The sequence below is a fragment of the Bos grunniens genome, chromosome 8 (genome assembly GCF_055505025.1).
Source record: "Bos grunniens cultivar Pamir isolate PY7600 chromosome 8, Bosgru_T2T1.0, whole genome shotgun sequence".
NCBI lineage: Eukaryota > Metazoa > Chordata > Mammalia > Artiodactyla > Bovidae > Bos > Bos grunniens.
This window is the reverse complement of record NC_141172.1, coordinates 102,882,052-102,909,703: the sequence shown is the minus strand read 5'-3', so window position 1 is coordinate 102,909,703 and position 27,652 is coordinate 102,882,052. Positions and strand designations below refer to the sequence as shown.

The window sequence follows — 27,652 nt, the reverse complement described above, 5'->3', positions numbered from 1 at the left end:
GTAGCATAAGTCCTTTTGGAGGAGGTTGTCATTAGCCCTACCCTTAGAGCCCCTGGGTGGGCGATCCATAAATTGGAGAACAATTTTAGTTACTGTACACATTTTAATTGAGCAACTACTGTGTACCATTTGGCAGGCATGGGGAGAGGGAGTGGTGAGCATCTCCATGAAGGAGGCCTGGGGGAGACTGCTCTGGCCTTGAGCTGGGGCAGGTGGTGGGCTGAGGGGCTCGCACGCTCTGTGCCAGCTGCGTGTGTCCTGGTACCGCATCACAGGGCCTGACTTCTGAAGCTGCAGATCTGCTCTGAGCCCCTGGGCAAGGCCCGCACCCTCCCGGGACCACTTCCTGGTTTTCAGTCCTTTTGACATGGCTCCCTGTCCTGTTGATCTCTAGTGAGGGGCAAGGAGATTAGGAATATCATGATTCTGGCACATGCCCAGTAGGATGCTGTGGGTCCACAGTTAGAGGTAAGTCCAGATATGACTTGTGAAATTGGGGGCGTGAGTGGGAGGACCCCACTACAGAAAGAGCCACGAGGCTAACCCTAAGTCTCCCATTTTATGGTTAGGGAAACTGAGACCCCACGTGGCTCATCCCGTTGTTTGTTCACACATTCACTCACTCATTCAGTAAACACCACTGGCATCAACTGTAAATCAAGGTGGCAAAGAAGACTGACAGGGACAAGCTGGCTCTGCCCAGGGAGCTCACAGTCTGGTGGGGGGCAGACAGTAAGCATTTACAACCTCACACGCACGCTTTGATGGGAGAAACCCGGAGCGCTGGAGGCACAGAGGGTCACCCAGTCAGAAATCATCAGGGAAGGTTTGCCAAGCAGAGTCATGATTAAGGGTGAATGGCAGTTGGCCCAGGGCAGGTGGGGGTGAGGAGCGGGCTGCAGCGCCAAAGGTTCAGAATTCCAAAGGTTTCCAAGACCATTCTAGAAGTGCGTGGCCTCAGCCACTTTGGGAGTTGGGGTCTGTCCCAAGGGCAAAGGGGAACCACGGAAGGGTCTTGAGGAGCTACCAGCTTCGAGGTGCCTTTAGATCATGCTGGCCACTGTGGCAGGCGCACTGACTGGTAAGCGTGAACTGGAGGAGGGAGACCGATGAGATGACCGGTGTAGGGAGAGGTGAGACACCTCAACCAGTGGCACCTGAGCCCTGCTCGGGCTGGCAGCCCCTGAGACCTGGGCACTGGACACTGGGCTCAGGCAAGACCCCAGGCAGGCCAGCCTCAGCCACGGGCTCGGGGAGCACTTGGGGAGAGGGATACTGAGGCCAGAGGACAAGCTAGGGAGCCACTGGAGAGAATCAGGACTGGGGACACCCTGGGGAGGTGTCATAGCCATCATCCGCCACAGTGTTCAGACCTGCCCATAGGCCTGGTCCGAGAAAAGTCAAGAAAATCAAGTCCGATTGCTCCCATCCCACTCCCCAGCACAAGACCAAGCAAGGAAAGACGCAGTACACTTGTGCCCACCAGTGTGGAAAGTAGCCCAGGTAACGTTCCATAGTTATGCCCTCTTTGTCCCATGGAAGTACGGACCCAAAAATAAGAAAGCAGGGTGCCTCTCAGCTATGCTTGTGTGTGCAGTGTGGCCTGGGGTGGGCCTCGCTGAGCCTCCGCACTGCAGGGCTTCTGACTCCTGAGGCTCTGTCTGGAGAGCTGGTCCCTGAGGCTGGGGCCGGCAGGGTCAGCCCAAGCTGGAGACGACAGTAGCCAGGTATTGAAAGGCAAGACCTGTGACTGAGAAGAGAGGTGTTTGTAGAAGGTTAGAGTCCACGGAGGCAGAACCCAGGGAGGTGGGGTGATGGCCGTACACCACAGGCCCTGGGCCAGGCAGGGTGGCTGGAGTTCAGTCCATAGATGGAGTAACATAAGTTCAAGTCTCAGTGTCATCACTTACCGTGAGTGGTCCTGGGCAGGTGTCTTAACTGCTTTGAGCCCAAGTCACCCCATCTGCAGAACAGATACAAGAATAGTAGTAGCCCCTCATGGGTCAGTCATGGGGATTAAATCCACTGACACGTGGAAAGATTGCAGCACAGGGCTTTGTCTGCTGCGGACAATTTAGCCAAAAGCTGCTTTCAGTCAGTGTGACAATCTGATGCAATTGACAATCTGGGTTCCAAAAAATTTTACTTAACAAATTGAGAACCCACTTTGGGCCGGCATTGAGGAGCCTTACTGTTAACAATAAGGAGCATAAGAAGCCTTACTGTTAACACAGACAAGAAACAAGAAAATGGGCAAAACAGATGGGACATCAGATAGTGATAAAGGCTATGGAGCAAAAGAGAGGAGGGAGGTCCATGGGTCAGGGCGGGTGCAATTCTGAAACAGGGGCGTTAAGAAGGGTCTCACGCAGGTGACATTTTTGCAGAGATGTGAAGGGTGGAAGGAGGGGGAGCCTAATAATCGCCGTAAAGCCACTTGTTTCTGCTCTAGACGGTTTTGACGCTGCATCAGCTTGTGTGGCTCGGCAGGTTTGAGCCGGGGCTCTTCCACTCCCCAGGTTCCTTATCTCACTTACTGTATGTGCCCCTGCTTGCTGGGAGGTCTCTAGCCTCAGGCAGAGGAGGCCCCTGGAACTGAGCGTGAAAGTTTTCCTTGGCAGCCTTGGGAAGCATGGACAGGACCACCCAGGGGGACCCTGGCTGTGGCCGGTTCATTCTTGTTTGGACAATTCCTTCCCCCGCTGGAGCCAGCCACGATTTTCAAGTTTCCTGGTTCCAGTTCAGCAAAATCCCTACTTACTTTCCCAGAGATAGATACAGGACTGAAGGCGATGAGTCCTCACTACCCCCATGTCATATACCGTGTGTCTACCTCCCTCTTAGCATCCTTACTCAAGAACTGCAGCTTGTCCAGAGTCCCTAACCCTGGAGGAAGTCCGCAGGATCCCAGGATTGTCATTACTCGGAACTGTAGATCCCACAGGACACTCCTGACTTTCCCCAGAATGTTGGAATTGGGGGATGTTCTTTGGCCCCCATGACATAGGGTAGCAGTTCTCCAGAACTGTCAAACTTAGAAGACGGTCTCTGATACATTAGAACCAGGACAGCTATTAGAAATCCTGAAGCGCTGTGGGAATTTCCCAGAATTCCAAATCCGTAGAAGAGCTCTTGGAAACTGTAAAACTTTGTGTAGCAGTTGGGAGGGGTTCTCTGGAATCTCTGGCTAGGCGTGGGGGTGTTTACCAGTGCTTGGAAGGCCATCCGGGAGTTTCTAGAATGGTGTCAAATCCAGAGATCAACCTCATGTCTGGAGCCCTGATCCAGTTCTCCAGATCCCTGGGGACTCTAACCATCAGCCGGTGCAGAATGGGCAGCATGGTGAAAACATTACAGTAGGAGGAGAGAAACTTCAGGAAAAGCACTCATGTGGGTGCTTGGGTTCAAAAGGTTATGAGGTTTCATCTCAGTGACCAACCCCAAGGTGGACCAGAAAAGGTGGAGAGAGCACGAGAGCTTGTGAAGATCTACCTGCTGAGAACTTCTCACCCCCATCCCCTCTCTGCGTCAGCTTTCTCTCACATACTACTTTCTCTCACTCAGGGTCTTTCTTCCCTTTGACTAATGACACATTTGCTCCAACTCATATTAATTCAGTTTTGTACACCAAACTGACTTGATTTCAGCCCCTTTGAGGGATATCTTGTGTCCTCGATTATTTTTCCTGTTTCTCCTTGCGGAGCTTCCAAAGACTTGTCTTCCTTTATTTATTTATTTAAGTTTTATTTTTGGCCACGCTGCACAGCTTATGGGGTGTTAGTTTCCTGACCAGGATTTGAACTCACATTCTCAGCAGTGAATGTGCAGAGTCCTAACCACTGAACCACCAGGGAATTCTCTGTCGACCTTTTTTTTAAGCAAACATGATGGAATGTGATTGGGTAGGTGGGGGTAGTCTTGCTATGAAACAAGGAGCAGCAGTTACTAGAACTTGTAAACGAATTGGATGGAGACCAGGACTGGAGTCAGGAGACCTGGATTCTAAGCCTGCTTGGCAACAGATCTACAAACCCGCTGGCCATCACTGACATCCATGCTTACAGGCCGGCAAAGAAGGCCATAGGGACTTCCCCTGGTGGTCCAGTGGTTAAGAATCTGCCTTCCAATGCAGGGGACACAGGTTCCATCCCCTGTCGGGGAACTAAGATCCCACATGCCACAGGACAATTAAGCCTGAGAGCCACAATGGATACATAGCACAGCCAAAAAAAAAACCAAGCTGCTGGCCACAAGTATCTTCCTCGAGAACGTTCTTTCAGCCTCTGGCTCTGATTACACTCTCTCTCACTCATTGTACATTTTGTTGTTTATTTTCTAAGTCATATCCAACTCTTTAGTGACACCCAGGGACTGTAGCCCACCAGGCTTCTCTGTCCAATGGGGTTTTCCAGGCAAGCATACTGGAGTGGGTTGCCATTTCCTTCTTGAGGGGATCTTCCCAACCCAGGGATTGAACCCACATCTTCTGCATTGCAGGCAGATTCTTCACCACTGAGCCAAAGTCCTTATTTGAAGGCCAGGCCTGGCCTACTAGGCATGAGGACCCTGGCCGGACCTTAAGCCACCGCTCTGTTCTCAGAGAGCTTCCAATCAAGTGGGGTAAAAGGACAATCAAAGTGACAATTGCTATGCAATGAAATAAGTAATAATGATTAGCATATTTCTCTGGTACCAAGCATCGTTCTCAGCACTGGCCATGAATCCAGGTTGCATTTCTCACAACAACTCTGTGAGGTAGGTACTATTATTATCTTCATCTTACAGTGAGGAAACCAAGACAAGAAGAGGCTCAGAAATTTTCCCAAGGTCACACAGCTAGCAGGTGGCAGAAGTGGGATTTGGGCTAGGGTGTTCTGGCTCTTGAATAGGTGAGCTCAACAACCGTGCCAAGTGTTACTCAGTAGGACCACAAAGGAAGGGATAATAGAGGAGGGCTTTTCATCTAACCAGGAACCACTAAGAAGAAAGAGCAGCCTCCTTGGAGAAGTTAAGTTCCATTGAATCTCAACAGCCCAACAGAGTCGGACTCTACAGAGGTCTTTAATAAGGTGGAGGAATGGACTTCTCAAGTTCTTTTAACCCATTGAGGAAACCTCATCACCTCCAGAGATACAGTAATTATTCACAGGCTACCCCCAGAAGGAGGATTCTGTGCAGCCTAGCCAGAATCAAGAGAATTAGAAATGGACCCCGAAAATCCAGCCTTTTGTATGGGTGGTCTCCTGGCTACAGAACCTTGGCAAACCCTCTCCCTCTCTCAGCTTGTCTGCCCAATGTATGGTTATGGGAGCCTGGAAAAGGTAACTAAACTCTCTGAATCTAAGTCCTCCTCTGAAAATAGGGATAAGATTGGTTAATGTGCTCATAGGGGATGATATGAGGATTAAAGAAGTGAATCCATGTAAACTGTTTAGGACAGAACCTGGCAAGTGGTCAGTGCTAAATACATGCTGGCTGTTATTACTATTTTTATTACTAATGGATGCTTTCAGCACAAATATTCTACCAGTCCTGTTTTCCAGGAGAGGAATTGCATCAATATCTGGACTCTGGTTATACAAACTCATGAAGTTGACATCCAGCTCTGCTAGTTCCTTCCTACAAGGTGAGCCTTCTAATACGGGTTCTTCCAGGGAGCGATTAGCCACTCAGGACTCTGTCACCCAATGGAAAACCAGGGAAGACTTCCCACTCTCCTTCCAGGGAGGCTGATCGCTAGAGATGCATTTGTCTTCATTCAAGAAAGGCCAGTGGGACTTTCCAAGGAGTCTGGCTTGTCTCGTGATTTCAGAGCTATTTTCATCCCTCCAAGGATACTGGGTGACGTCAACTCGGTCAGCCAGGAGTCGGGCAGGCCTGCTGAGGTCCTGCTTTATTTAATGCAGGGCAGATAAGACCAGCCTGCAAAGAGCAGGAAAACTGCTGTGTCCTCTTCCTGATGCACACCAGGTCTTAGGGAGTTTATTCCTCTGGGAGCCCTTTCTTCCGGGGTACAAAGCAAGCCACGCCCTGGGCCACAAGCTCTGTTCTTGGGGCAGCTGCTTCTCCAGGACACCCAACTCCAAAGTGTCGCACTTTCTGGGCTGCTTCTGCAAGCTGAGCCACCTGCTCCCACAATCGTGAGGCTGAATTGACAAGATCTAAGGGGATCCTCTGGCTTCCTGGGTGGCCCAACGGTAAAGAATCTGCTGCATCAAATCATGAGGTTTGACCCCTGGATAGAGACAATCCCCTGGAGGAGGGCACAGCAGCCCAATATTCTTGCCTGGAGAATACCATGGTCAGAGGAGCCTGGTGGGTTACAGTCCATGGGGTCGCAAAGAGTCAGACATGACGGAAGCGACTAAGTGTGCACACAGGCAAGGGAATCCTCTGGCTTCCCAGGTGGCCCAATGGTAAAGAATCTGCCTGCCAACGTAGGAGATGCGAAAGATGCAGGTTCAACCCCTGGGTCGGGAAGATCCCCTGTAAAAGGAAATGGCCACTGACTCCAGTATTCTTGCCTGGAAAATTCCTTGGACAGAGGAGCCTGGTGGACTTCTGTCCATAGGGTCGCAAAGAGTCGGACATGACTGAGTACGCACGCAAGAGGACCCTCCACCCAGGGTTAACGTTTATTATTTGCTAAGCTGTCTCCAAGGAGCAAGAAAGTGACATTCTTATACACCCTTATTAGTTCTTATGAACCCCATTTAACAGAGGAAAAGACAGGTTGAGGAAGTTGAAGTCAGTTAAGACCAAACAGGCAGGAAGGGGTCACAGCCATGACTGGAACCCGGGACAGTCTGGGTGCAAAGTTCAGCAGCTCAGTCATCACTCTGCTGGATGAAGTCTTGAGGATCCTGCCAGCCATCATGCACAGAATAACTCAAAATCAGCGACTCAAGGGACCTTTGCTTTTAAAATTGTGTCTGGGAATACCCCAGTCACTCATTCATGGGTCGTGATTCAAGGGTTTGGCCATGGTTATTTCAGTCTCCCAGTCTCCCTCAGCTGTCTTCTAGTTGGGTGGTCTTTTCTAGGGTCTGACCTACATTTCTGCTCACGGTTCTAAGTCAGTTGATTAGCAGGTGGTCTCTGAGCTGCTGTTAAGTGGCCAGCACAGTGCTGGTCTCTGAGGAAGAAAAGAAGGGCCAAGTCTTGCTGTGGCAGAAAGCAAGCGTGCTCTTGGCCGGGGAAGGGAGAACCAGGCTCATTCATGCTGTGAGGTGTACAGGAGGGAGACAGCCACCCCTCTGCTCCAGGTGTCTGAAAGAACACAGCCACAGGCCACTGTGTATCCGGGGACAAGGATCTGGGAGGTCAGCAGAGTGACTCGGCAGTCAGGGAGACACATCTGGGTTTGGATCACTACTCACTGGCTGGGTGACCCTTGACACCAAGTCATCTGATCTCTTGGCCTCGATTTCCCTATCTGCCAAATGGGGCTACACATCATAGTGAAATGACGGAACTTTAACCAGAGGATGCGATATGACATGCTTGTTGGGTCCTCAGCGTTGGACCTGGCACACATTATGAACCTAAGTGCTTATTCAGGTGGTCGCAGCCCTTGTGCTCAACAGCAGTGATACCCAATCCTAGTTCACCAGGAGAACTGAATTCACTGGCAGGAAACTAGTTTTAAAGGAGGCTCATCTAAGCATCCAGGTCTGTGGCCGGGGTGGGGATAGGCAAGGCAGAAGCTGAGTGTTTTACGCTCATCAGAGGGCTGTAAGCAGGCTTGAGGCAAGGAAAGCTGGATTCCAACCCTGGTTCTACCACTTCTGCTGGCCTTGATTCTTGGCCTCTGCCTCCAGGTCTGTAAGGAGGAACCTGTGAACAAATTCCTTTTCTTTCTGACGTTCTCTGCTGCCCTCTAGTGGACGTGGGGTGCTCACACCTTCTTGCGCGTGATTTCTGCTGCCTATGGGGCCTTTACCTGATACCACATGCTGTGCGAAGTGCCTGTGATGACATTTGTCCTTCCCATATGAACACTGGGAGCACTTTCACAAAGGCCCCTCACCCAGTGCTCATTTCACCTCTGTCACATGAGATTATACCTTCATCAGGAATCCAGAGGAGGAGGGTGAGGTCAAGGAGAGAAAAGACTGCGGCAGTCACCCAACAAGTCACAAGGACTGGAACTCAAGCCTGTGGGTGGCCTGGCTCTTTGTGACATGAATGGGGAACAAAACCTAGACAGAGCCGGCCGGTGAGAATAACGCCTCCTCCATCACTGTCGTGGAGTCCTGGGTGCTGCCGCCTCCAGCTTCCTCTCGAAGGAAGGGTTGTGGCTCTGAGTCTGAAGAAACTGGGCAGCGTCAGGCCCTAGGATGAGGCCCACAGCTGGATACCTCGCCGTGGGGAGGCAAGGTCTCCCTGCCACGCACTTCCTCCATTAGCAGAGGAAGGTCCCAATCTTGGCCACCTCCACCTAATAATGTCTTTGATGTTCCTGCTGGTCCATTCTCCAGATCCCAGTGCTCCGGCCCCTTCCTTCTTCCTGGAAAACCTCCCAGTGAGTTGCTTCCCTGAGCTTCCCACTTGCACTGCCTCCTCACCCATCTCTCCAGAAGCACTTCTGAAAATGCGCCATGGCTCCCCAGATACTCCAGCCAGCCAGCAATCCCCTTGAGCTGGTGTCGGAGTCCTCCCTGCTGGTCCTCACCACCTCCCCGGCCCGGCTTGCTCCACGTCTCTCTTTGTCTCCCAAGCTCCAGACCTGTGGTTTGGCTTGTTTGTTTTTGCATTCCATATACATTTCTCTCTCCACCATCCTCCTCGAAGCCTTTACAGTTGCTGTTTCCTCTGTCTGGAATACCCTCTCCTCCTCCCCACTGACCCGCACCCTATGCCTGCCTTTTTGGCTGGCTGATTTCTACTCATCATGCCAGATTTGCTTCTGGGGGCAGAGCCCTGGGGAGCGTGTCCTGTTTTCCATCCTATCCTCAGCACCAAGCCTGGAGAGCATGTTTGGTAAGTGAATGAGTGAACGGATGAATAAAGGATGGGGGAAAGCCTGGGCTCTGGAGCCAGGCCAATTTGACCTCCAGCTGCATCACCCCCAAGCTGGGGAACTTTGAACAAGTTCTTTTCCTTCTCTGAGGCCCAGAGTGCTCATCTGAAACAGGCCTCCATTTCCTCCTGCACTGGCTCTGAGGCTCGGAGGTCTCCTGTGTGGTCAGGCCCTTGCCCTCCCCTTGAAAGGGTTCTGGGACCCAGCCAATTTCAGTGGACCCTTGGACCCCGGATCCTTTAGGAGGACAGGGGCCCCAGAGCCTCTCTCCTTCCACCCCAAGGGCCAGAGCGGGAAGAGGGTCAGCACTCCTGTTTACTGCCAGCCTTGCGTCCTTGTGGTTCTGGATTAATTTTTAAAAAACAGCTCAAAGTCCAGGTGGGCTTTGTCAGAGTTTGTTCTCACTGTTTGCTTTGGTTAATAATCTCAGGAGAGCAAACATCTCTGGAAGTGGGAGAAGAGATCAACATCCTGGGCCCATCCTCCCGGCATCTCCCCTCCCCCAGGAGGGGTTGTGCTGCTGGTTGAATAATTTTGCCCCAAAAGAGGCTGGGATTCTTCTACACCCGTGTGGGTCTTAGGCTTCCCTTGGGGCCAGGGGGGTTGACAGTCCTGACAATGCAGACTCTCCATGAAGATCAGATGAGCCACTGTGGTACCCTGTAGGCAACCTTTACAGGATGGCTCTGTTCCTGTTCATGATTCGTTGTGATTTTTTTCATTCTTTTATCAGATTTGGTTTCTTCAAAGACAGACATCCTGACACCACCACACAGGTGAGGCACTGGACTGCTTAGAGAGTACTTTCACACACAGTGCTCACTTGACCTCTTGTCAGATCAGGGATTCCTATCTTCCATTAACAGGTGAGAAAAGTGGGCTTCGGAGAGGGAAGGTCATCCCCAAAGTTGTATCGAACAAGTCAAGGCCTCTGGCTCTCAGCGCCCTTTTTAATTCAGACTGCCTCCTCACCATCACCATGAAACAAACCATAAAAGCTTGAGAAACTCTGTGAACAAGAGGGAAGATAATTGTCACTGTTTCCATTTTTTCCTCCATCTATTTGCCATGAAGTGATGGGACCGGATACTGTGATCCTAGTTTTTTGAATGTTGTGTTTTAAACTAGCTTTTCCACTCTCCTCTTTTACCCTCATCAAGAGGCTCTTTAGTTCCTTTTCACTTTCTGCCATTAGGGTGGTGTCATCTGCATATCTGAGATTATTGATATTTCTCCCTGCAAAGAGATGGGGGAAACAACGGATACAGTGACAGACTTAATTTTCTTGGGCTCCAAAGTCACTGCAGGTGGCGACTGCAGCCATGAAACTAAAAGACGCTTGCTCCCTGGAAGAAAAGCTATGACCAACCTAGACAGGGTATTAAAAAGCAGAGGCATCACTTTGCCAACAAAGGTCCATATAGTCAAAGCTATGATTTTTCCAGCAGTCATGTATGGATGTGAGAGTTGGACCATAAAGAAGGCTGAGCGCCTGAGAATTGATGCTTTCGACCTGTGGCGTTGGAGAAGACTCTCGAGAGTTCCTTGGATGGTAAGGAGATTAAACCACTCAATCCTAAAGGAAATCAACTCTGAATATTCATTGAAAGGACTGATGCTGAAGCTGAAGATCCAGCACTTTGGCCCCTGATGCGCAGAGCTGACTCATTGGAAAAGACCTTGATGCTGGGAAAGATTAAGGGCAGGAGGAGAAGGGGACGACAGAGGATGGTTGGATGGCATCATCGACTCAGGGGACATGAGTTTGAGCAAACCCCGAGAGACAGTGAAGGACAGGGAAGCCTGGCATGCTGTAGTGCATGAGGCTGAAGAGTCGGACACAACTTAGTGACTGAACAACAAATATATAGTATGTGTAATCATATTAGAAAATTTATGAAATTTTGCCTATCTAAAAAAACCTAATGACATTTTGATTCCTCTTGTTTGACTTCGTATGAATAGAATGCTGGATTTCTAATTTATATTCACTCAAAACTTTAATATAGTTCCATATATTTTGGCATCTAGTATTACTGCTTAAAGTCGAGAAAATGTATTATCTTAGTGATTTAAAAAAATTTGAATGAAGCTTGAAACTTTGAGTCCAATTCTGAGAATATGAAGAAATACTATGTCATAAAAAAAAAAAATCGGGAGATTCACAAGTGATACTGAGGAGCCTAGAGGGCTACAGGCCATGAGGTCACAAAGAGTCGGACACAACTGAACAACTAAGACTTTACTTTTCACAGTAGTATTAACTAAAGCGCAGATTTTGTTCAAATCCCACAAAATTTTATGCTAGTGTTCATTATTTGTTTTCATACCTTTTTCAAGACTCCACGTTGCATGTAATTGCATGGAGCAGCTTCAGCTGCATGCAACACATTCTGGTAAATTCTCTTTTCATTTTTATTCTGTTGCAAATATTTTCTAATCTTCCTTGTTGCTGTTTCTTTGATAGACCCATCATTTAAAAGTGGACATCTAATTTCCAAATGCATGGGATTTTGTTTAAAATATCTTTAATATTAATTTCTCATTTTATACCAATTTCTCATTTAAATGCTTTCTTCTCTGCAATCACCCTCTGTGTTCTCTTCAGTCTAACTTTACTGAGGCTTTCAATGGCTAAGTTGAAGGTCTCTCTTGGTAAATGCCACATTGCACTTGAAAATATGTGGGTCATTTTCAAATATCTTTTGATATTGAGTTCTAATATCATTCCACAGTGATAAGAGAACAAATTCTGTATGATTTCAGTATCTTTAGACTGCAAACTTTTTGCAGCTTGTTTTACACCCCTGGCTGTGTTTCCGTGTCTCCTGGCTTACAGTCTATGGGAACTTGAATAGAAATTGGTTCCTACTATTATGTGAAAATTGTATAAATCTTAGTTATGTTGAATTGGTTTCCAGTGCTTTTCATGCTTTCATGCTTTTCAGGCTAATAGTGCTTTCCATGCTTTTCATATCCTTCTACTTCTCTGCACATTCATTCTGTTAATTTTTGAGAGTTTGATATAGAAACTCCAACTAAAAATCTTAATTTATTGACTTAAAAAATAATTTTCTGTATTTTCCAAGTTTCATGTAAATGTGTTATCATACTTTCATAGTTTAAAAAAAATTTTTTTAAAGTAGAGAGGACCTGCAGTATCACTAGCAAGAGTTTGATCTTTGGAGACAAACAGATCTGCTTTTTAAAATTCCCGTTAAATATTTCGATGGAATGAACACTGTCTAGTTTCCTAAGGCTGCCATTAATAGAACACCACAAAGTGGGTGGTGTAATAATACAGAAATCTTTTCTCTCCTGGTTCTGGAGGTTACAAGTTGGACAGCAAGTTGTCAGGAGGGCCGCATCCTTCCTAAAGGTTCTAGAAGAAAACCCTTCCCGGCTCTTCCCAGCTCCTGTCGGCAGCCCCTGGCATTCCTTGGCTTGCAGCCGCCTCGTTCCAATCTCAGCCTCTGTCTTCCTGTGGCCATCTTCCCTGTGTGTTTCTGAGTCCAAATCTCCCTCCTCTTTGTCTTATGAAGACATCAGTCCTTGGACTGAGGGTTCATCCTCCTCCGGTAGGACCTCATCTGAACTAATTACATACGCACGTAAGGTGTCACTTGAGCCTGTGGGGAGGGGACTTTATTCACCCCTCAGTGAACACACTCAGCTCCCGGCACGTCCCAGCTACTGTCCTACTGCTTTGCAAGCATGAGCTTCTTCCGTCCTTGTGACAATGTTCTCAACCAGGAACTGCTACTATCCCATTTTCAGATGAAGACACGGATGTGGTGAAAGGTAAAGTCGCTCACCCAAGGCCGCCCCCTGCCCCATTGAGCAGCACAGAGAGCAACCTGGCTCCTGAGTCCACGCTCTCAGCCACCACCAAAGGCTGCCTGTCTATAAAGGGGAAAAACAGCCCCTGCTTGATGGGGCTCTTGTGGGGATGAGCCATTTCAGGGCAGGCGTAAAGCTCTTGTGCCTAGCTGGTACATACCAGGGGCTCAGTGCATCGAAGCTGTGGACATCAGCAGCAGCATTATTATTTTGACTATTAATATTATTTGCTAGGGCTGTGGGAAGCCATGGGTCAGAGAAGGAGCTCTGGGGATAGGATATCTGAGTTCTAGTCTTATCTTTGCCATGGTGGTAGTGTTAAGCCACTCAGTCCAGTCCAACTCTTTGCACCTCCATGGACTGTAGCCTGCCAGGCTCCTCTGTGCCTGGGATTCTCCAGGCATGAATACTGGAGTGGGTAGCCGTTCCCTTCTCCAGGGCATCTTCCCAACCCAGGGATTGAACTTGGGACTCCCGCCTTGCAGGTAGATTCTTTACCATCTGAGCCACAAGGAAAGCTAGCTTCGCCATAGACCTGCTTATAGTCTCTGCTAAGTCACTCACTCTCCCCAGGCCCTAGATTTTTTCATATGGGAAACAGGCCAGTCGGGCTTGTCCTCCTGGCTCACAGGTGGAATGACTCAGCAGGAAGGGCTTGGGCTGCCCGCCTCTCCCATCCTGCCTGGGACAGGCGAGGAGTTTCTGGGGAAGCCCTTGTGATGCCTGAACCCAGCGTCCAGCTGCGCCCAGGCCAGGTTGCATTTGGCCAGCGGCTCCTCTGAAACAAATACCCTGGCCCCTGGGGACTGTGACCCTGGACAGGGTACTAAAAGGGATCGATTGGCCCTGGCCTTGGGTCTCTGATTGGTCCTCGCCGAGCAGGACAAACAGCAAGGTCACCTACAGCCGCAGACCCCTTCCCCAGCCCCAGTCTGTAGCTGCCTCGAGCAGGGAGCTGGTGGCTCTTCCATCCCCAGACCAGCCAAGCCTGTGAGTGACACCCCAGACAGAGGAACCAGAGCCATGCGGAGTCTCAGCGGCCTGCTGTTGTTACTGACTGCCTGCCTGGCGGTAAACGCCAGCTCCGTGCCCACATTGCCCGATGACATTCAAGTGCAGGAGAACTTCGACCTGTCTAGGGTAAGGCTGGCATCTCTGGCGGTGATGGCAGGGTGTCTGAGCGGCTGGGCCTTGCTGGCAGGAAGGGGCAAGTCCTATGTGCCTTGGGGTCTCAGTCTCTGCATCTGGAACTCCAGGGGTGGGTCCCTCAGGGCCCTTTCTGCTGCTCAGACTGTCAGGACTTCATTGAAGCTGCACCTCTGCACTCACCCTTTCGTGGGATTCTGGGCTGCCATTCTGAGTCAAAGATCCTGAAGTCTGAACCTGTACTGTTGGGCTCCATGGGAAATTGTACTCCGATTAGAACCCACCCAGAGAAGGCTTCTCGGAGAAGGCAATGGCACCCCACTCCAGTACTCTTGCCTGGAAACTCCCATGGACGGAGAAGCCTGTAGGCTGCAGTCCATGGGGTCGCTAAGAGTCAGACACGACTGAGCGACTTCACTTTCACTTTTCACTTTCATGCATTGGAGAAGGAAATAGCAACCCACTCCAGTGTTCTTGCCTGGAGAATCCCAGGGACGGCGGAGCCTGGTGGGCTGCTGTCTATGGGGTCGCACAGAGTCAGACACGACTGAAGCGACTCAGCAGCAGCAGCAGAGAAGGCTGGTGCCGACCAAGTCCTGCTGCCCCTGCAGCGCCTCCCCCCAACAGTGCCCAGCTTTGTGTGACTCTTCTGCCCACCCCCTAACCTGCATCCCTTCATCCTTTAACTACTCACCTCTGCCGCAACATCTCTGTTAGCCCATCCTGGGCCCTCTGCCCTACCTGTAGGATCATGGGGAGAAGAGGAGCAGGACAGAAATCAGGCTGGTGGGACTAAGCGGCCTGGGCAGGGCGCTGTGCCAGGGGAGGCTGCCGTCCAGCCCCGGCTCTGCCCGAATCTCTGGGTGACCTTGAGCAAAGCCTGTTCCTCCACCGCCACCCCAGGCTCCTTCTGACCTTTGTAGCCGCAGTATGGATTTTGTTTACATTTAGGGATGAGGAAGGGTTGTGGGGAGCAGGGCATGAGGAACAGGTCTCTGGTGGTCTGGGATGACGAAGGGTCTGCAGACACCTAAGGGCTCTTTCTAGAAGCGGCAGGCTCATCCTGGGTCAGGCTCAGCTTAGGGAAAGGAGTTACTTTCTAACACAGAGGTATGGGCTGTGTGCAAGGTGGTGAGTACCCCTGGAGGAGTAAGAGACGGGACTCTTGCTCTTGGGGAGCAGTGGTTGATGGTGACCTTGGGGCATGGGGATTTGGATCCTGTCCAGTGAGCAGCCCAAAACCTGCATCTCAGCAGTCAGGCCCTCTGCCAACTGGCGGGGTGGGGTCTGCCTGCCGTCTCCCTCCTAAGCCAGCCATGATGCCTGGAGCTCCATCATCAGAGCTCCATCCTCCCTGGAAGCCTCGTAGCCTCCAGTTACCTGTGAGACACGATCACTTAGGAGGAGACGTCATTGAGAGGGGGGAGGGGGACAGACGCCCTCCCAGTCTTGTCCAGGTCCAGATCCTTAGGGCTTGTGGCTGCCTCCTAGATCTATGGGAAGTGGTTCAATGTGGCCGTGGGCTCCACCTGCCCATGGCTGAAGAGGTTCAAGGAGAAGATGACCATGAGCACAGTGGTGTTGAAAGCGGGGCCGACGAGCAAGGAGATCAGCGTCACCAACACCCACAGGCGGTGAGTGGGGATGGGGTTAGAGGACTGGGACCCACTCCTTCCCCCACCCCAACCCTGGCTTCAGCCTCCACCCTGTCCTGGAAAGTAGCAGGTCTCTACTTCCAGCCAGGACTCACTCCTGAGGGCCAGACTTCTCTGCTTCCCACTGCTGGGGCAGCCCGTTCTAACTGTCCCACCTACACCTCAAGGGCAACGTCCCCAACACTCTGCCTGTTTCCCAATCTACTCTTGCCCCTTGGGCTTCCTTTAGCTCAGTAAAGGCGTTTCTACACAAGCTGGAAAGTTGGGTGGTAGGTGCATGTCCTAGACTCTTCTTTGCTCTGCCATGACCGTTTGGTCCACCATCCAGCCTTGTCCCTGCTCTTCCTTATTCCCTCTGGTCTGTTTACTTCTTCCCTCTTCACTGCCCTGGACCAAGTAACCTTCAGCTTTCTTTCCTACTGTTATCTACAGTAGCCTCTCTACATTTCTCCCCACCTCTAACCTCCAACTTTCCATCCTTGCAACCATTCATCACCTCGCAACCAGAAAGGCCTTTCAAAAACTCAAATCTGCTTAAACCTTTCCAGAGTTCCTTCCCTATTGCCCTTGAGATAAAGTTCAACTCCTTCAACATAGCCTTCAGCCCTCTGTGACTCCCAAGTGCTCACTGTTCCCTTCCGCACATACCTACATACTCTCTGACCCACCTAGCTGGATCTTCTTTCAGTTTCTGGAACCCTCCATCCTCTGGGACTTTGCATCAAATATTTCTTCTACCTAGAAAACCTCTCCCCACTTCCTGCACTAATTCCTATGGATCCTTCAGGACTCAGGTTCTTTGTTGCCTCCTCCAGGAAGGCCTCTCTGACTCCCTCCACCCATCCAGGTTCAGGTTACAGGCCTTCTTTTGTGCTCTCTGAGTACCCCTGCTTCCCCCCACGTGGCAGTAACCTCACCGACTGCATCTGCCTCTGGCCTGCCCACCCCCTTCACTGGGTTTTAGAATCTAATGCTCCATGACGGGACAGGGTCTCCCCTGCCTTTCTGTGTATCCCCAGCCTGTGGCATAGTGCTTGGCACATAGATGATGCTCGTTAAATATCAATAAGATAAATGATCATCATTATAACAATAATGGGCTTCCCTGGTAACTCAGCTGGTAAAGATAGTAGCTAATGTGTACATAGTACTTACTCTAAGCTCTCTGCATAAAATATCTCATTTGATGCTCTCAACCACCATATGAGGTAGAAACTATCATTATCCCCATTTCTCAGATGAGAAAAGTGGGGCAAGAGAGACAGAAAGTAATAAATGACTTAATGTGTTAATGAATCGTTCTGATTTCCTGGCGTATACAAATACTGTGCTGATTTTTAGTGCTGGGTTTACCAAGAAGATAGCATCAGTTAGCTCCTTGCTTCCCTCAGTCCCTCTGCTCTCTTCTGTGAAACATATGTCTCTCAGGACTGGTGTGAGAACTAAACCAGATATTTGGAAATGTTACTTTCCAAATTACAAAAAAAAAAACAAAAAAAAAAACCCTGTATTTGGAAGAACCTTACAGGAGAGCGGGGTGTCAGGACAATGGTCTCTACCAGATACTATCTTCATTTTGGTTTGTTCATTTCCAGGAAAGGTGTCTGTGAATCGATCTCTGGTACTTATGAGAAAACAAGCACTGATGGGAAGTTTCTCTATCACAAAGCCAGTAAGTTGAGTCAAAGGGGACACCCACAGTTCTCTTCTTCGCTAAAAAAAATGCCTGACATCTTAACCTCTCTTCCTCTCTGCCCCTACAGCCATTCCTCCCATTTTTCTGCAATGTCATCTAGCCTCCCACCAAATTCCCCCCTCCTTCTCTCTCTCCTTCTTTCTCTTTCTCTCTCTAGCTCCTACCCCCATGACCCTTGCCCCACCCATGTACACGCTCATCCAGTGCTGATTTTAAGTGATGAGCTGAAAACATTGCTGAATTCAAGTGATGGTTCTGAATGCTGGGGATAACATCAAGATTTCATCACTCTTCCTGTTAGGCATCTGCAATCAACTGATAAAAATTTGCTAAGCATCTACCATGTACAGAGTGTATGGTGCTAAGGGATAGACACATGTGGACATGAATTTATCATTAATCCGGCAAATGTTTATTGAATTTGCTCTATGCATCAAATAAATGTGTCAGAGCTTTAATGTTTGCATAGATGAATGGTTGGATAAATAAATGAGTGAGAGAATTAAAAAATGGTAAGTGAATACATGTAAGATGGTAGATTAGTTGAGTAATCAATCATTAAATAGATAAACTGATGGGCTAACAGATGGAGGAAAGAAAGAAGGAAAGAGGGAGGGAAGGAAGGAAGGAAAATGGATGTATTTATGGACTGATATATGGAGAGGACGGACGGATGAAACGATGGCAGATGAATTAATGATGAATTTATGGAGGAGATGGATGGAGAGAGAGAGTGAAGATGGATGAATAGATAAATGAATATATGCAAAGGATGGGTGGACAGAAGGATTGATGAATAGATGATATGTGGGTGAATAGGTGAAGGGTCTCAGGATAGAAGCCTTCTGACCACTGATCTTTTTGTCTTCCTTCATTTTCCATGCAGAGTGGAATATCACCATGGAGTCCTATGTGGTCCACACCAACTACGATGAGTATGCCATTTTTCTGACCAAGAAATTAAGCCGTCGCCATGGACCCACCATTACTGCCAAACTCTATGGTAAAGGCCCGGAGCTGGGGGTGGGAGGAGACCTGTCATTTGGGGAAATGAAGTGGGGAAGTGCAGGGAGTTTTGCTTTTTCCTTCCAACAAAACTCCAGTTACGGGAAAGGTGAAAACATTTACTCTCCCTGTAGAAGGTAGAGCTCAGTCTCCCATTTGAGGTTGAAGCCTCTTCTTTTGAACTCAAAATTTCCAGAAAATTCTAGCATCTCTGGGCCCTTAAAGAACCACTCTTGTGCTGGGTGGAGATCTGGGAGACCTGGAATGGGGAGCCTGGGAAGGCTCCTCCTCCTCTTCTGGAGCTGAGCTTTCTGTAAGGGTACTGAAGAGACCCAACTGAGTCAATAGGTCTCAAATGTCCCCGAAATGAAAGTCCCTGGGCAAAATAATGCCAGGCCCTGGCAGCCCTGGGCCCTGTGGTTCTAGGCATCTCCCCTGCCTCCCACTTGCAGGGCGTGAGCCGCAGCTTCGGGAAAGCCTGCTGGAGGAATTCAGGGAGGTGGCCCTGGGTGTGGGCATCCCCGAAGATGCCATCTTCACAATGCCCGACAGAGGTAACGGCACCCCACCCCGTCTCACATTTCTGTCCCCTCCTCGTCCTCTGTGGCCTCCAGAGCACATCCCCCCGGCCCCTGGGTCTGTCCCACCACCCTTTGAGGTAAACTGGGCTATGGTTCCCCTCCTCTCTTTATAGAAAAAGCACTCTGGGTCCCTGGACTTGTCCCAGGCCAGTCGGCGTGTACCTGGCAGAGCTGAGGCTAGAGCCAGTTCAGCATTCACTCTGCTGCCACCTGCCAAGTGCGGTGATAGCCAGAATTCAGGGCCGCCTCTTGGGAGGTAATAGAGGGTAGGAGTTAGAGCACGGAGCTTCAAACTGAGCTGGGTGGCTTCTGGCGGCTTTCAGAGCCTCATTTCCTCATCTGTAAAATGGGGATAATAATGTCCCCCCTTAGAAGCTGCTGTAAGGGGTCAATGAGATAAAGGCATTAAATACAGTAGCACCATACGTGGTTTCTAGTAAGTGCTGGATAGATGTCAGCCTTGGAATGCTGGTGGAGGGGAGGGGGTGGAGATGATAGAGGTGGTGACAGCGGTGTAGCCACCAGCCTGTCGATTTTCCAGCGATGACCTTCAGCAATCCATGCGGGTGGAGCCGTCCCCGCAGTGGGCTGATGCATGGGACAGGTCCCAGCGAGGGGGCCCACCTGCCGCATGGCCATTAGTTCTTCGGAAGAAGCAAAGCCTGTCTGGGTCTTACTCCCTCTCTCTCCTGTCCTCTGACTCAGGTGAATGTGTTCCTGGAGAGCAGGATCCAGTGCCCACTCCAGTCTCGGTGAGCACCTCTGTCCCCCAGCCCAGCCCCACCCTGCCCGCTTAGGCTCCTCTGCCGTGCCGGAGGGTGGGGTTGCAGAGAGAAGGCGGCGATGGGCAAGTCAGACCCACCTGGGCTCAGTCTCAGTTCTGCATGGGGCTAGTTGCTGCCCCATGCGATGTCCCTTTCCTCGTCTGTGGCATGGAGTAATTACCTTTACTCTGGAATCCAGTGACATGTTAGAAAAGTACCTAAAAGCAGTGACAGACTCAATAATGAGATAAAGATACTCAACACTCAATAGATGAAAATAAAGTCAGTTGAGCTCTGAAAAACAGCAAACCCGAGAGCAAGCAGCTTCTCAAGCCAATGCCTCTCCTATGCTGACTTTTGATTTGGGGGGCTTCCTTCTGCTTAATTTTCCTGTTTTTTGCCATATTGATTAAGCCTTCATTCCTTCTCTGATTATTTGGAAATTATATATACTAATTTAGTCTACTGTTGTGTCTATATGTGTATGTGTGTGTGTGTGTAAAAATACATATATTTATTTTAGAAACATATTTTTGAAATTTTTTTCATTTTAATCTTTACTTTTTTAATTATGAAAGTATATAACATATATACAAGGGACTTGGAAAATACAGAACAAGGTTTCATATGTTCCACTATATATTACAATTATTTTTTTTAAATAGATAAATTAAGGTTATTAGTTGGAGTTTCAATATCAAACTCTCAAAAATTAATAGAATGAATATACAGGGAAGTAGAAGGAGATAGTAGACCTGAAAAGCACTGAAAACCAATTCAACATAATTAAGATTTATATAGTTTTCACACAACAGCAGAATACAAATTCTATTCAAGTTCCCGTAGACTATAAACTAGGAGACACTGGAACATATCCAGGGACAGAAGATGAAATGCAAAAATTTCATGGTCTGAAGATGTTGAAATCATACAGAATCTGTTCTCATCACTGTGGAATGATGTTAGAAATCAATATTGAAAGACACTTGAAAATAATCCATGTTTTCAAGTGCAATGTGACATTTACCAAGAGAAATCTTTGACTTCGCCATCGAAAGCCTCAATAAAGTTAGACTAAAAAGAAACAGAGGGTGACTACAGAGAAGAAACCATTTAAATGAGAAACTAGTATCAAAATGAGAGATTAATATTAAAGATACTTTAAACAAAATCCCATGTATTTGGAAATTAGATGTTCACTTTTAAATGATGAGTGTATCTAAGAAGCCATAACAAGGAAGATTAAAAATATTTGTAATAGAATAAAAATGAAAAGAGAATTTGTTGCATGCAACTGAAGAAAATTTTTAAAACTGAAGGAAAGCAAAAAAGGACAATAATGTCCTACTTCTACATAGAATTCACACTGTTAACATATTTCTTTGCTTCCCTATTTTTTTAATTAATTAGTTTATTTTAATTGGAGGCTAATTACTTTACAATATTGTAGTAGTTTTTGCCAAAAATTGACATGAATCAGCCACGGGTATACCTGTGTTCCCCATCCTGAACTCCCCCTCCCACCTCCTTCCCCATCCCATCACTCTGGGTCATCCCAGTGCACCAGCCCTGAGCACCCTGTCTCATGCATCAAATCTGGACTGGGGATCTATTTCACATATGATAATATACATGTTTCAATGCTATTCTCTCAAATCATCCCATCCTCGCCCTCTCCCACAGAGTCCAAAAGACTGTTCTATACATCTGTGTGTCTTTTGCTGTCTCGCATATAGGGTCATCGTTACCATCTTTCTAAATTCCATATATATGCGTTATTATACAGTATTGGTCTTTTTCTTTCTGACTTACTTCACTCTGTATAATAGGCTCCAGTTTCATCCACCTCATTAGAACTGATTCAAGTGCATTCTTTTTAATGGCTGAGTAAGATTCCATTGTGTATATGTACCACAGCTTTCTTATCCATTCATCTGCTGATGGACATCTAGGTTGCTTCCATGTCCTGGCTACTGTAAACAGTGCTGTGATGAACATTGGGGCACACGTGTCTCTTTCAATTCTGGTTTCCTCGATGTGTATGCCCAGCAGTGGGATTGCTGGGTCATATGGCAGTTCTATTTCTGGTTTTTTAAGGACTCTCCACACTGTTCTCCATAGTGGCTAACCACTTCCCTATTTTTTAAGAAAAATTACCATTGCTACTGTAAAGCTAACATACTCTCATTATAAATAATTAAAACAATGCAGTATAAAAAGTATAAAAAACAAGTTTTGAAAAATTCCACCACCTACAAACTCTGAGCATTCACATTATTCCAGAAATCTTGACCTGTATACACCTGGAGAGGGGCAGATGTAAAGAAAGTTGGATAGACAGATGCACAGATTTAGATATGCTGTTATTAAATGGAATTGTGTTCCAGATGCTATTCCTAAATTTGAAAAGACATTCATTGTTGTTTAAAAAAAATCTTCAAATAAATATTTCTCCTTGCCAAGAGGTTAATTTAGTAAAGAATGCTCTAAGTCAAGATTGGGCTTCCCTTATGGCTCAGCTGGTAAAGAATCCGCCTGCAATGCGGGAGACCTGGGTTCAATCTCTGGGTTGGGAAGATCCCCTGGAGAAGGGAAAGGCTACCTACTCCAGTATTGTGGCCTGGAGAAGTCCATGGACTGTATAGTCCACTGGGTCACGAAGAGTCGGACACGACTGAACGACTTTAAATGTAAGTAAACACTTTCAGAGGGTGTCTCTTGTCTCTGGGACTTGGCAGACAGACCTCTTTACTCTCGTGTGTTCTATCTCCTTCTCCCTTTTTCTTTTACTCTGTCCAGATTGATACCATTCCCATTCTGTTCTATCTCTGCAATTCCCAGACATTTAGTAATAGCTCTATATTTTAATGGATTCTACATTCTCTCCTAGTGAATACAACACAGCTTCACCATTCCTGAGTTATTATTTCTATTAATCTCTTAATGCCATTTCTTCACAAACTGCTGTGTTTGAGGAAGTTTTGAATATTTGAATCCTGGAATTCTTCCCTGTTTGAGAATATCCTCCTGTTCCCTTCAACCTTGAATGAGATTTCTGAAGTTGGTCTGGATAGTTTCTGTTCTGCTTCTTTTTATCTGTCTCCTGCCTCTTCTGTTTTAGCCAGTTGTTTTTGCTGTTTGGTTTCGAAGTTGTGTCCAACTTTTTCGACCCCATGGACTGTAGCTTGCCAGGCTCCTCTGTCCATGGGATTCTCCAGGCAAGAATAGTAGAATGGGTTGCCATGCCCTCCTCCAAGGGATCTTCTTGACCTAGAGATTGAACCCTTGTCTCTTGAATTGGCAGGCGGATTCTTTACCACTAGTGCCACGGAAAGCCCGATGCTTTGGGAAAAACAGCCCATTCATCAGTCTAGTAGCTGTGTTTCTGTCTGCACCTTGATCCTCAGAGCAAATGGCTTTTACATTCCCAGGGGCCAGGGGAACAACTGTGGCTAGGTCCCTGAAATAGCTTCTTCTGTTTTTCCCCCAGAGGGCTCGGCGGGCTGTGCTGACCCAGGAAGAGGAAGGCTCTGGGGCTGGACAACCAGTAACTAATTTCAGCAAGAAAGCAGGTGAGGATCACTCCCTGTTTTTTTTTAACCCCTCTTCTGCCACACTCGAGAGAGGAAGGGCCCACAGCTGGTTCACTCCAGCTGCCCTTATCACCATGAAGTCTTTTTATTCTTCTACTAGAATGAAGCAAAAGCCTAGAAAAGGCAAATCCCGTTCTCTGCCCCGTGCCAGACATTGTTGAGAGAGGGGATCACAAGCCATGGTCCCTGAGCTTAGAAACATTCAGCTCCATGATGAGAAGCAAGTTCCTGGCCTGTCTGTTTTGCTTCGTGGCCTCCTCGCCTTGGTTTTCTCATCTGTACAATGGGATAACAGCCTGTTGAGCTGATCTCAAGGGCTCTTGTGGAGACACATGGAAAATATGTGAGAATACTCTGTGTAGTTGATAGACCAATCACTCTTCAACTCTTTCAGCAAACATTGAGCCCTGACCCTGCATCGCCCCCCAGACCCTCTGCTGAGCACTGGGATCATGGAGACAAACACATCTTCTGGTCTAGTAGAGGAGGCAGTCAAGGAAGAAAATAAAGGACTTGAAAGAAGAGAGTAAGCTAAAGAGTTGAGGGAGCTCAGAAGAGGGAGGGGAGAAGTGATCAAGGAGGACTTCCTGGATGAAGGAGAATTCACCTTATGTCCATTTATGGTTTATGGAGGAAGGCATTCTAGCATTCCAGGGGCAGGAATGATGAGGGCAAAGGCACAGGGCTGGGACATCAGGCAGAGAGGTCAGGCTGCCAGCATGCATGCTGGTGAATGTAGCCTCAACCACTGTCTTTACAGGGCTGTAGGGCAGACAAGACCAAAGCCGGATGCTTGGTCTCTGGGCCACTGGTAACACCTCATATTATGGCACGGGTTTTTGGAGTCCAACAAATATGACTTGGAATCTCAGCTCTAGGTAACCCTGAGGAAATCTCTTTGCCTCTCAGGGAGTCAATTTCCTTATCTTTAAAACGGGCTGAGAATGATTCCTCTTAATGCAGAGATGAAAACTAAATGAGGTGATTCCCCTTTGAAGTGTCCAGCCTGGTGACAGGCACACACTCAGCACTCAGCGAGCACTGCTGTTCTGCCCCTCCGCAGATTCCTGCCAGCTGGACTACTCACAAGGGCCTTGCCTGGGGCTGTTCAAGAGGTATTTCTATAACGGTACATCCATGGCCTGTGAGACCTTCTTATATGGCGGCTGCATGGGGAATGGCAACAACTTCCTCTCGGAGAAGGAGTGTCTGCAGACCTGCCGGACTGTGGGTGAGCACCACCCCACTTCCGCCTCCCCCGTACTGGTCACTCCTGTCCTCCCAACAGACCACCTGCCCACTGAACAGGTAGCTAACAGAGGATGCTCCGGTGGTGGGATTCCAGGGCCGGTTTCCTGAAGGCATAGGAATTGAGCACTTGGGTGTGGGTGACCCTCGGCACATATGTCTTCTAGGGGGCTGGTTTCTCAATCTATAGGAAGAGGTCTAGGTGTTCCAGGTGAGTAGGGTCCCTGCCGGGTGTCTCAGGTCAGTGATCACGAGGTTTTCTAATGCTCTGTGCCTCCCTCCCACTCCGCAGAGGCCTGTAACCTCCCCATAGTCCAGGGGCCATGCCGAAGCTACATCGAGCTCTGGGCATATGATGCTGTCAAGGGGAAGTGCGTCCGCTTCAGCTATGGGGGCTGCAAGGGCAATGGCAACAAATTTTACTCGGAGAAGGAGTGTAAGGAGTACTGTGGCATTCCTGGTGAAGGTAGGAGGCCCCACAACGCCGGGCGGGGCTGAGGGGCCGCCAGAATCCTGGTTGGGGAGCCCTGGTAGGGATCTGGAGAGCTGAGTTCTGGATTCTGTACTGGTGACCAGCACACCCACTCTCTCAGTTTCCCACCTGTAAAATGGGGCCAAGCCCAATTTTACCCCAGCTGGGATGGGGCACCTGGGGAGGTGCTAGCCGGAGCAGGGAGGGTGGGGTTGAGTGGGGCAGAGGCGGGCTCCAATCCTGGCATTCAGTGCCACATTCGGGCTGGCCACATCGTTACTCAAATGATTCAAATACTTCCAGTCACTGCTTCCTGAAGGCTCAGACCTCTGGATCTTCTCAATCTACTCTGTCCCTGTTACAGTGCTTGCGTGCTCAGTCATGTCCGCCTCTTTGTGACCCCGTGGACTGTACCAATTTAAGTCTCAGTTTTCTCTTTTGTAAAGTGGCACAAAGGACCCACTTCCTAGGCGGCACGGTGCCTTGCCTGGTTCATACCCGTCTAGCAGCAGCCAGTACTAGTAACGGTGGCAATGCTGCAATGGTAACAAGAATAGCATTCCAAGAAGCCGCAGCCATTGAAGATTTATATGCCTTATCTCCCCACCGGAAAAATGGTGCCTAAAGTAAATCAGAGGCAAAAAAAATAGGTCATCCTGTGGAATGCATCTCGGAGTTACCAAGTCACCCTGCAAGCAGAAGTTTCTGGGCTCAGGCTCAGGCTCGAACTCAGTCCGAGCTGTCTTCCCTCCTCCATGAGGCATCCCCATGCCCTGACCGCCCCCAACCACAGGCCCTTGGGTGACCCCACACCTACTCCCTGAGCCTCTCTGTGTCCACAGCGGATGAGGAGTTGCTGCGCTTCTCCAACTGACCGGTCCGCAGGCCTGAAGTCCACAAGGCAGCAGGAAGTGGGAGGGTCAGAGTCTGCCCCAGAGCCCTGCTGCAGGTTCCAATAAAAACCGAATTGTAGACTCCTGAAATTCCATGTCCTGACTGTTCATCACGAAGTATAATGAGATTGGGGGGAAGCGAGGAGGAGACCAGCTGGGGAGGGGGCATGAACTTTCCCCAGAAATGAAAAATGTGTGTATGGGAAATGTAATAGAGCCATCTTCAGGACATGAAATTGGCTATGCAAATTACAAAACATAAATCACAGTTCTGTATAAAATGGGATTATTTTGTTTTAATAAATCCAGGAGAGAAAAGAGGGAGCAACTCTGGATACTTGTTTCCCAGAGATGTTTGGCAGAGATCATCAGTGGCCCAGGGTCAGAAGAAATTACCATGCCTAGTGTGTGCCCAGGGGGTAAGGGTAAATGCCCACAAGTGCCTGAAAGAATTCCCCTGCCCTTGGCCACACAGAACTCCCACCCACCCACCCCTGCAGCCTTTTGCTTTGTTCACAGCCGTATTGCCAGCTGTAGCTGCAATAGAAAGCCTTAGGCTGGGTTAGAAAGCCTTAGGCTGTTCCTCCACAAGGGCCCTGGAGATCCCATCTCCTGCCATCCTCACTCTGGCCCTTGGCCCCGGAAGGAGAATATTCATTGCCCTTTTCATTGTGCCCAGGACAACCATCTGGTCCTGGACCACAGCTGCAAGTCCTGGGTCTAGCCCAGCTTCTCCTTCTCCTCCCTGGAGGAAGAGAGCGGGTAGGCTGTCCAGCATGGCTTGGGCACCAACTTGGTCCAAGCACAGGACTCCAGGAGCCTCCAGCTCACACAGACCAGATCTACAAACATCAGATTCATAAACACCTCTTGCTAGCTCCATCCGCTCAGAGCCCTGAGGACTGCTGCTGCTGAGAGAGCAGAAAAACCCCAGCTTCACGTGTGCTGAAATGGAACGCTGACCCCGGCAGCAGAAACCTAGGCAGAGACGGCATCTGTTCTCCATGGGGTGAACAGCATGCTAAGGGCTGGTGGCTCGCTTGGTCCAGAGTCCCTTTCATACCATTAGCCCATTGGATTAAGATACCCTCAGGAAGGGAGAAGGGTGGGCACTGCACATCTCCGGTGGAGGGGACAAACCCAGAGGCAAGGATTCTGGGTGGAGACAGCTCTGCAGCCCTCTTGATCAGATCACATAAGAGATTCCTCCCTCTTATTTTCTTCAAAGCCTTGAGCTTGGGGCTTCTAGGTTCCAACAGAGAGGACTGTTCTGAGGGACAGCATTTGTGGGCGTAGCTGGGACCCTCTCTTGACAGAAATGGCTGGAGTTGGGGATGGGGACACTGGGAGAAGCCAAGAGGCTCTCCAGGCTGCAATTCACAAATGTCCTCACGTCCTGCGTCTAGCTATACCTGCCCCCTCCATGCACGCTTCATACACTGGGGCCACCATCTGCATCAGTCTGAAGGTATCACTCTGAAGAGGGATATTTTGAAGTGACCCAAAGGACAAATGCCTAAAGCAGAAGATGCCAGCCACAGATGGGTCAGCCACCCTCAGCTCAGCTGGTGGATGGGAGTTTTTGGCTCATAAGGTATCTTTCACAGTTCTGAATTCACCATTTAAAAATGGACCTCTTGGGGACTTCCCCAGCAGTCTAGTGGTTAAGATTGTGCAATTCCAGTGAACTGACATGGCCCGTTTACATGGAGCCGCCCTTGAGGGTCACCAGCCCCT

General features: G+C 48.9%; 1 protein-coding gene and 1 long non-coding RNA gene across 6 annotated transcripts; both read left to right on the top strand.

The window, feature by feature from the left end:
* The first annotated feature begins 938 nt into the window (after positions 1-938).
* LOC147367849 (uncharacterized) lies at positions 939-11,133 on the top strand. Of its 5 annotated transcripts, none has more exons than XR_015169336.1 (3): positions 939-1,081; positions 9,756-9,798; positions 10,468-10,956. It is a non-coding gene; the product is annotated as an uncharacterized LOC147367849 (long non-coding RNA). The 5 variants fall into 5 exon arrangements; XR_015169334.1 differs by having other exon boundaries at positions 10,471-10,593; XR_015169337.1 differs by lacking the exon at positions 939-1,081 and adding an exon at positions 8,796-8,982.
* Positions 11,134-13,791: 2,658 nt separating this feature from the next.
* On the top strand, positions 13,792-26,005 carry AMBP (alpha-1-microglobulin/bikunin precursor). Its single transcript, XM_086414604.1, has 10 exons — positions 13,792-14,002; positions 15,500-15,642; positions 17,259-17,335; positions 18,246-18,362; positions 18,817-18,918; positions 19,651-19,697; positions 23,200-23,281; positions 24,366-24,533; positions 24,843-25,016; positions 25,865-26,005. The coding sequence occupies exons 1-10, from the start codon at positions 13,886-13,888 to the stop codon at positions 25,894-25,896; spliced, it is 1,059 nt and encodes a 352-aa protein (XP_086270730.1). The 5' UTR covers positions 13,792-13,885; the 3' UTR covers positions 25,897-26,005.
* Positions 26,006-27,652: the final 1,647 nt, after the last annotated feature.

Bases quoted from the DNA above. Each gene is read 5' to 3' on its own strand.
- AMBP (XM_086414604.1), top strand. From the start codon at position 13,886: ATGCGGAGTCTCAGCGGCCTGCTGTTGTTACTGACTGCCTGCCTGGCG. The intron at 15,643-17,258 runs GTGAGTGGGGAT...GTTCATTTCCAG, and splicing joins GTCACCAACACCCACAGGCG to GAAAGGTGTCTGTGAATCGA. The intron at 18,919-19,650 runs GTAACGGCACCC...CCTCTGACTCAG, and splicing joins CTTCACAATGCCCGACAGAG to GTGAATGTGTTCCTGGAGAG.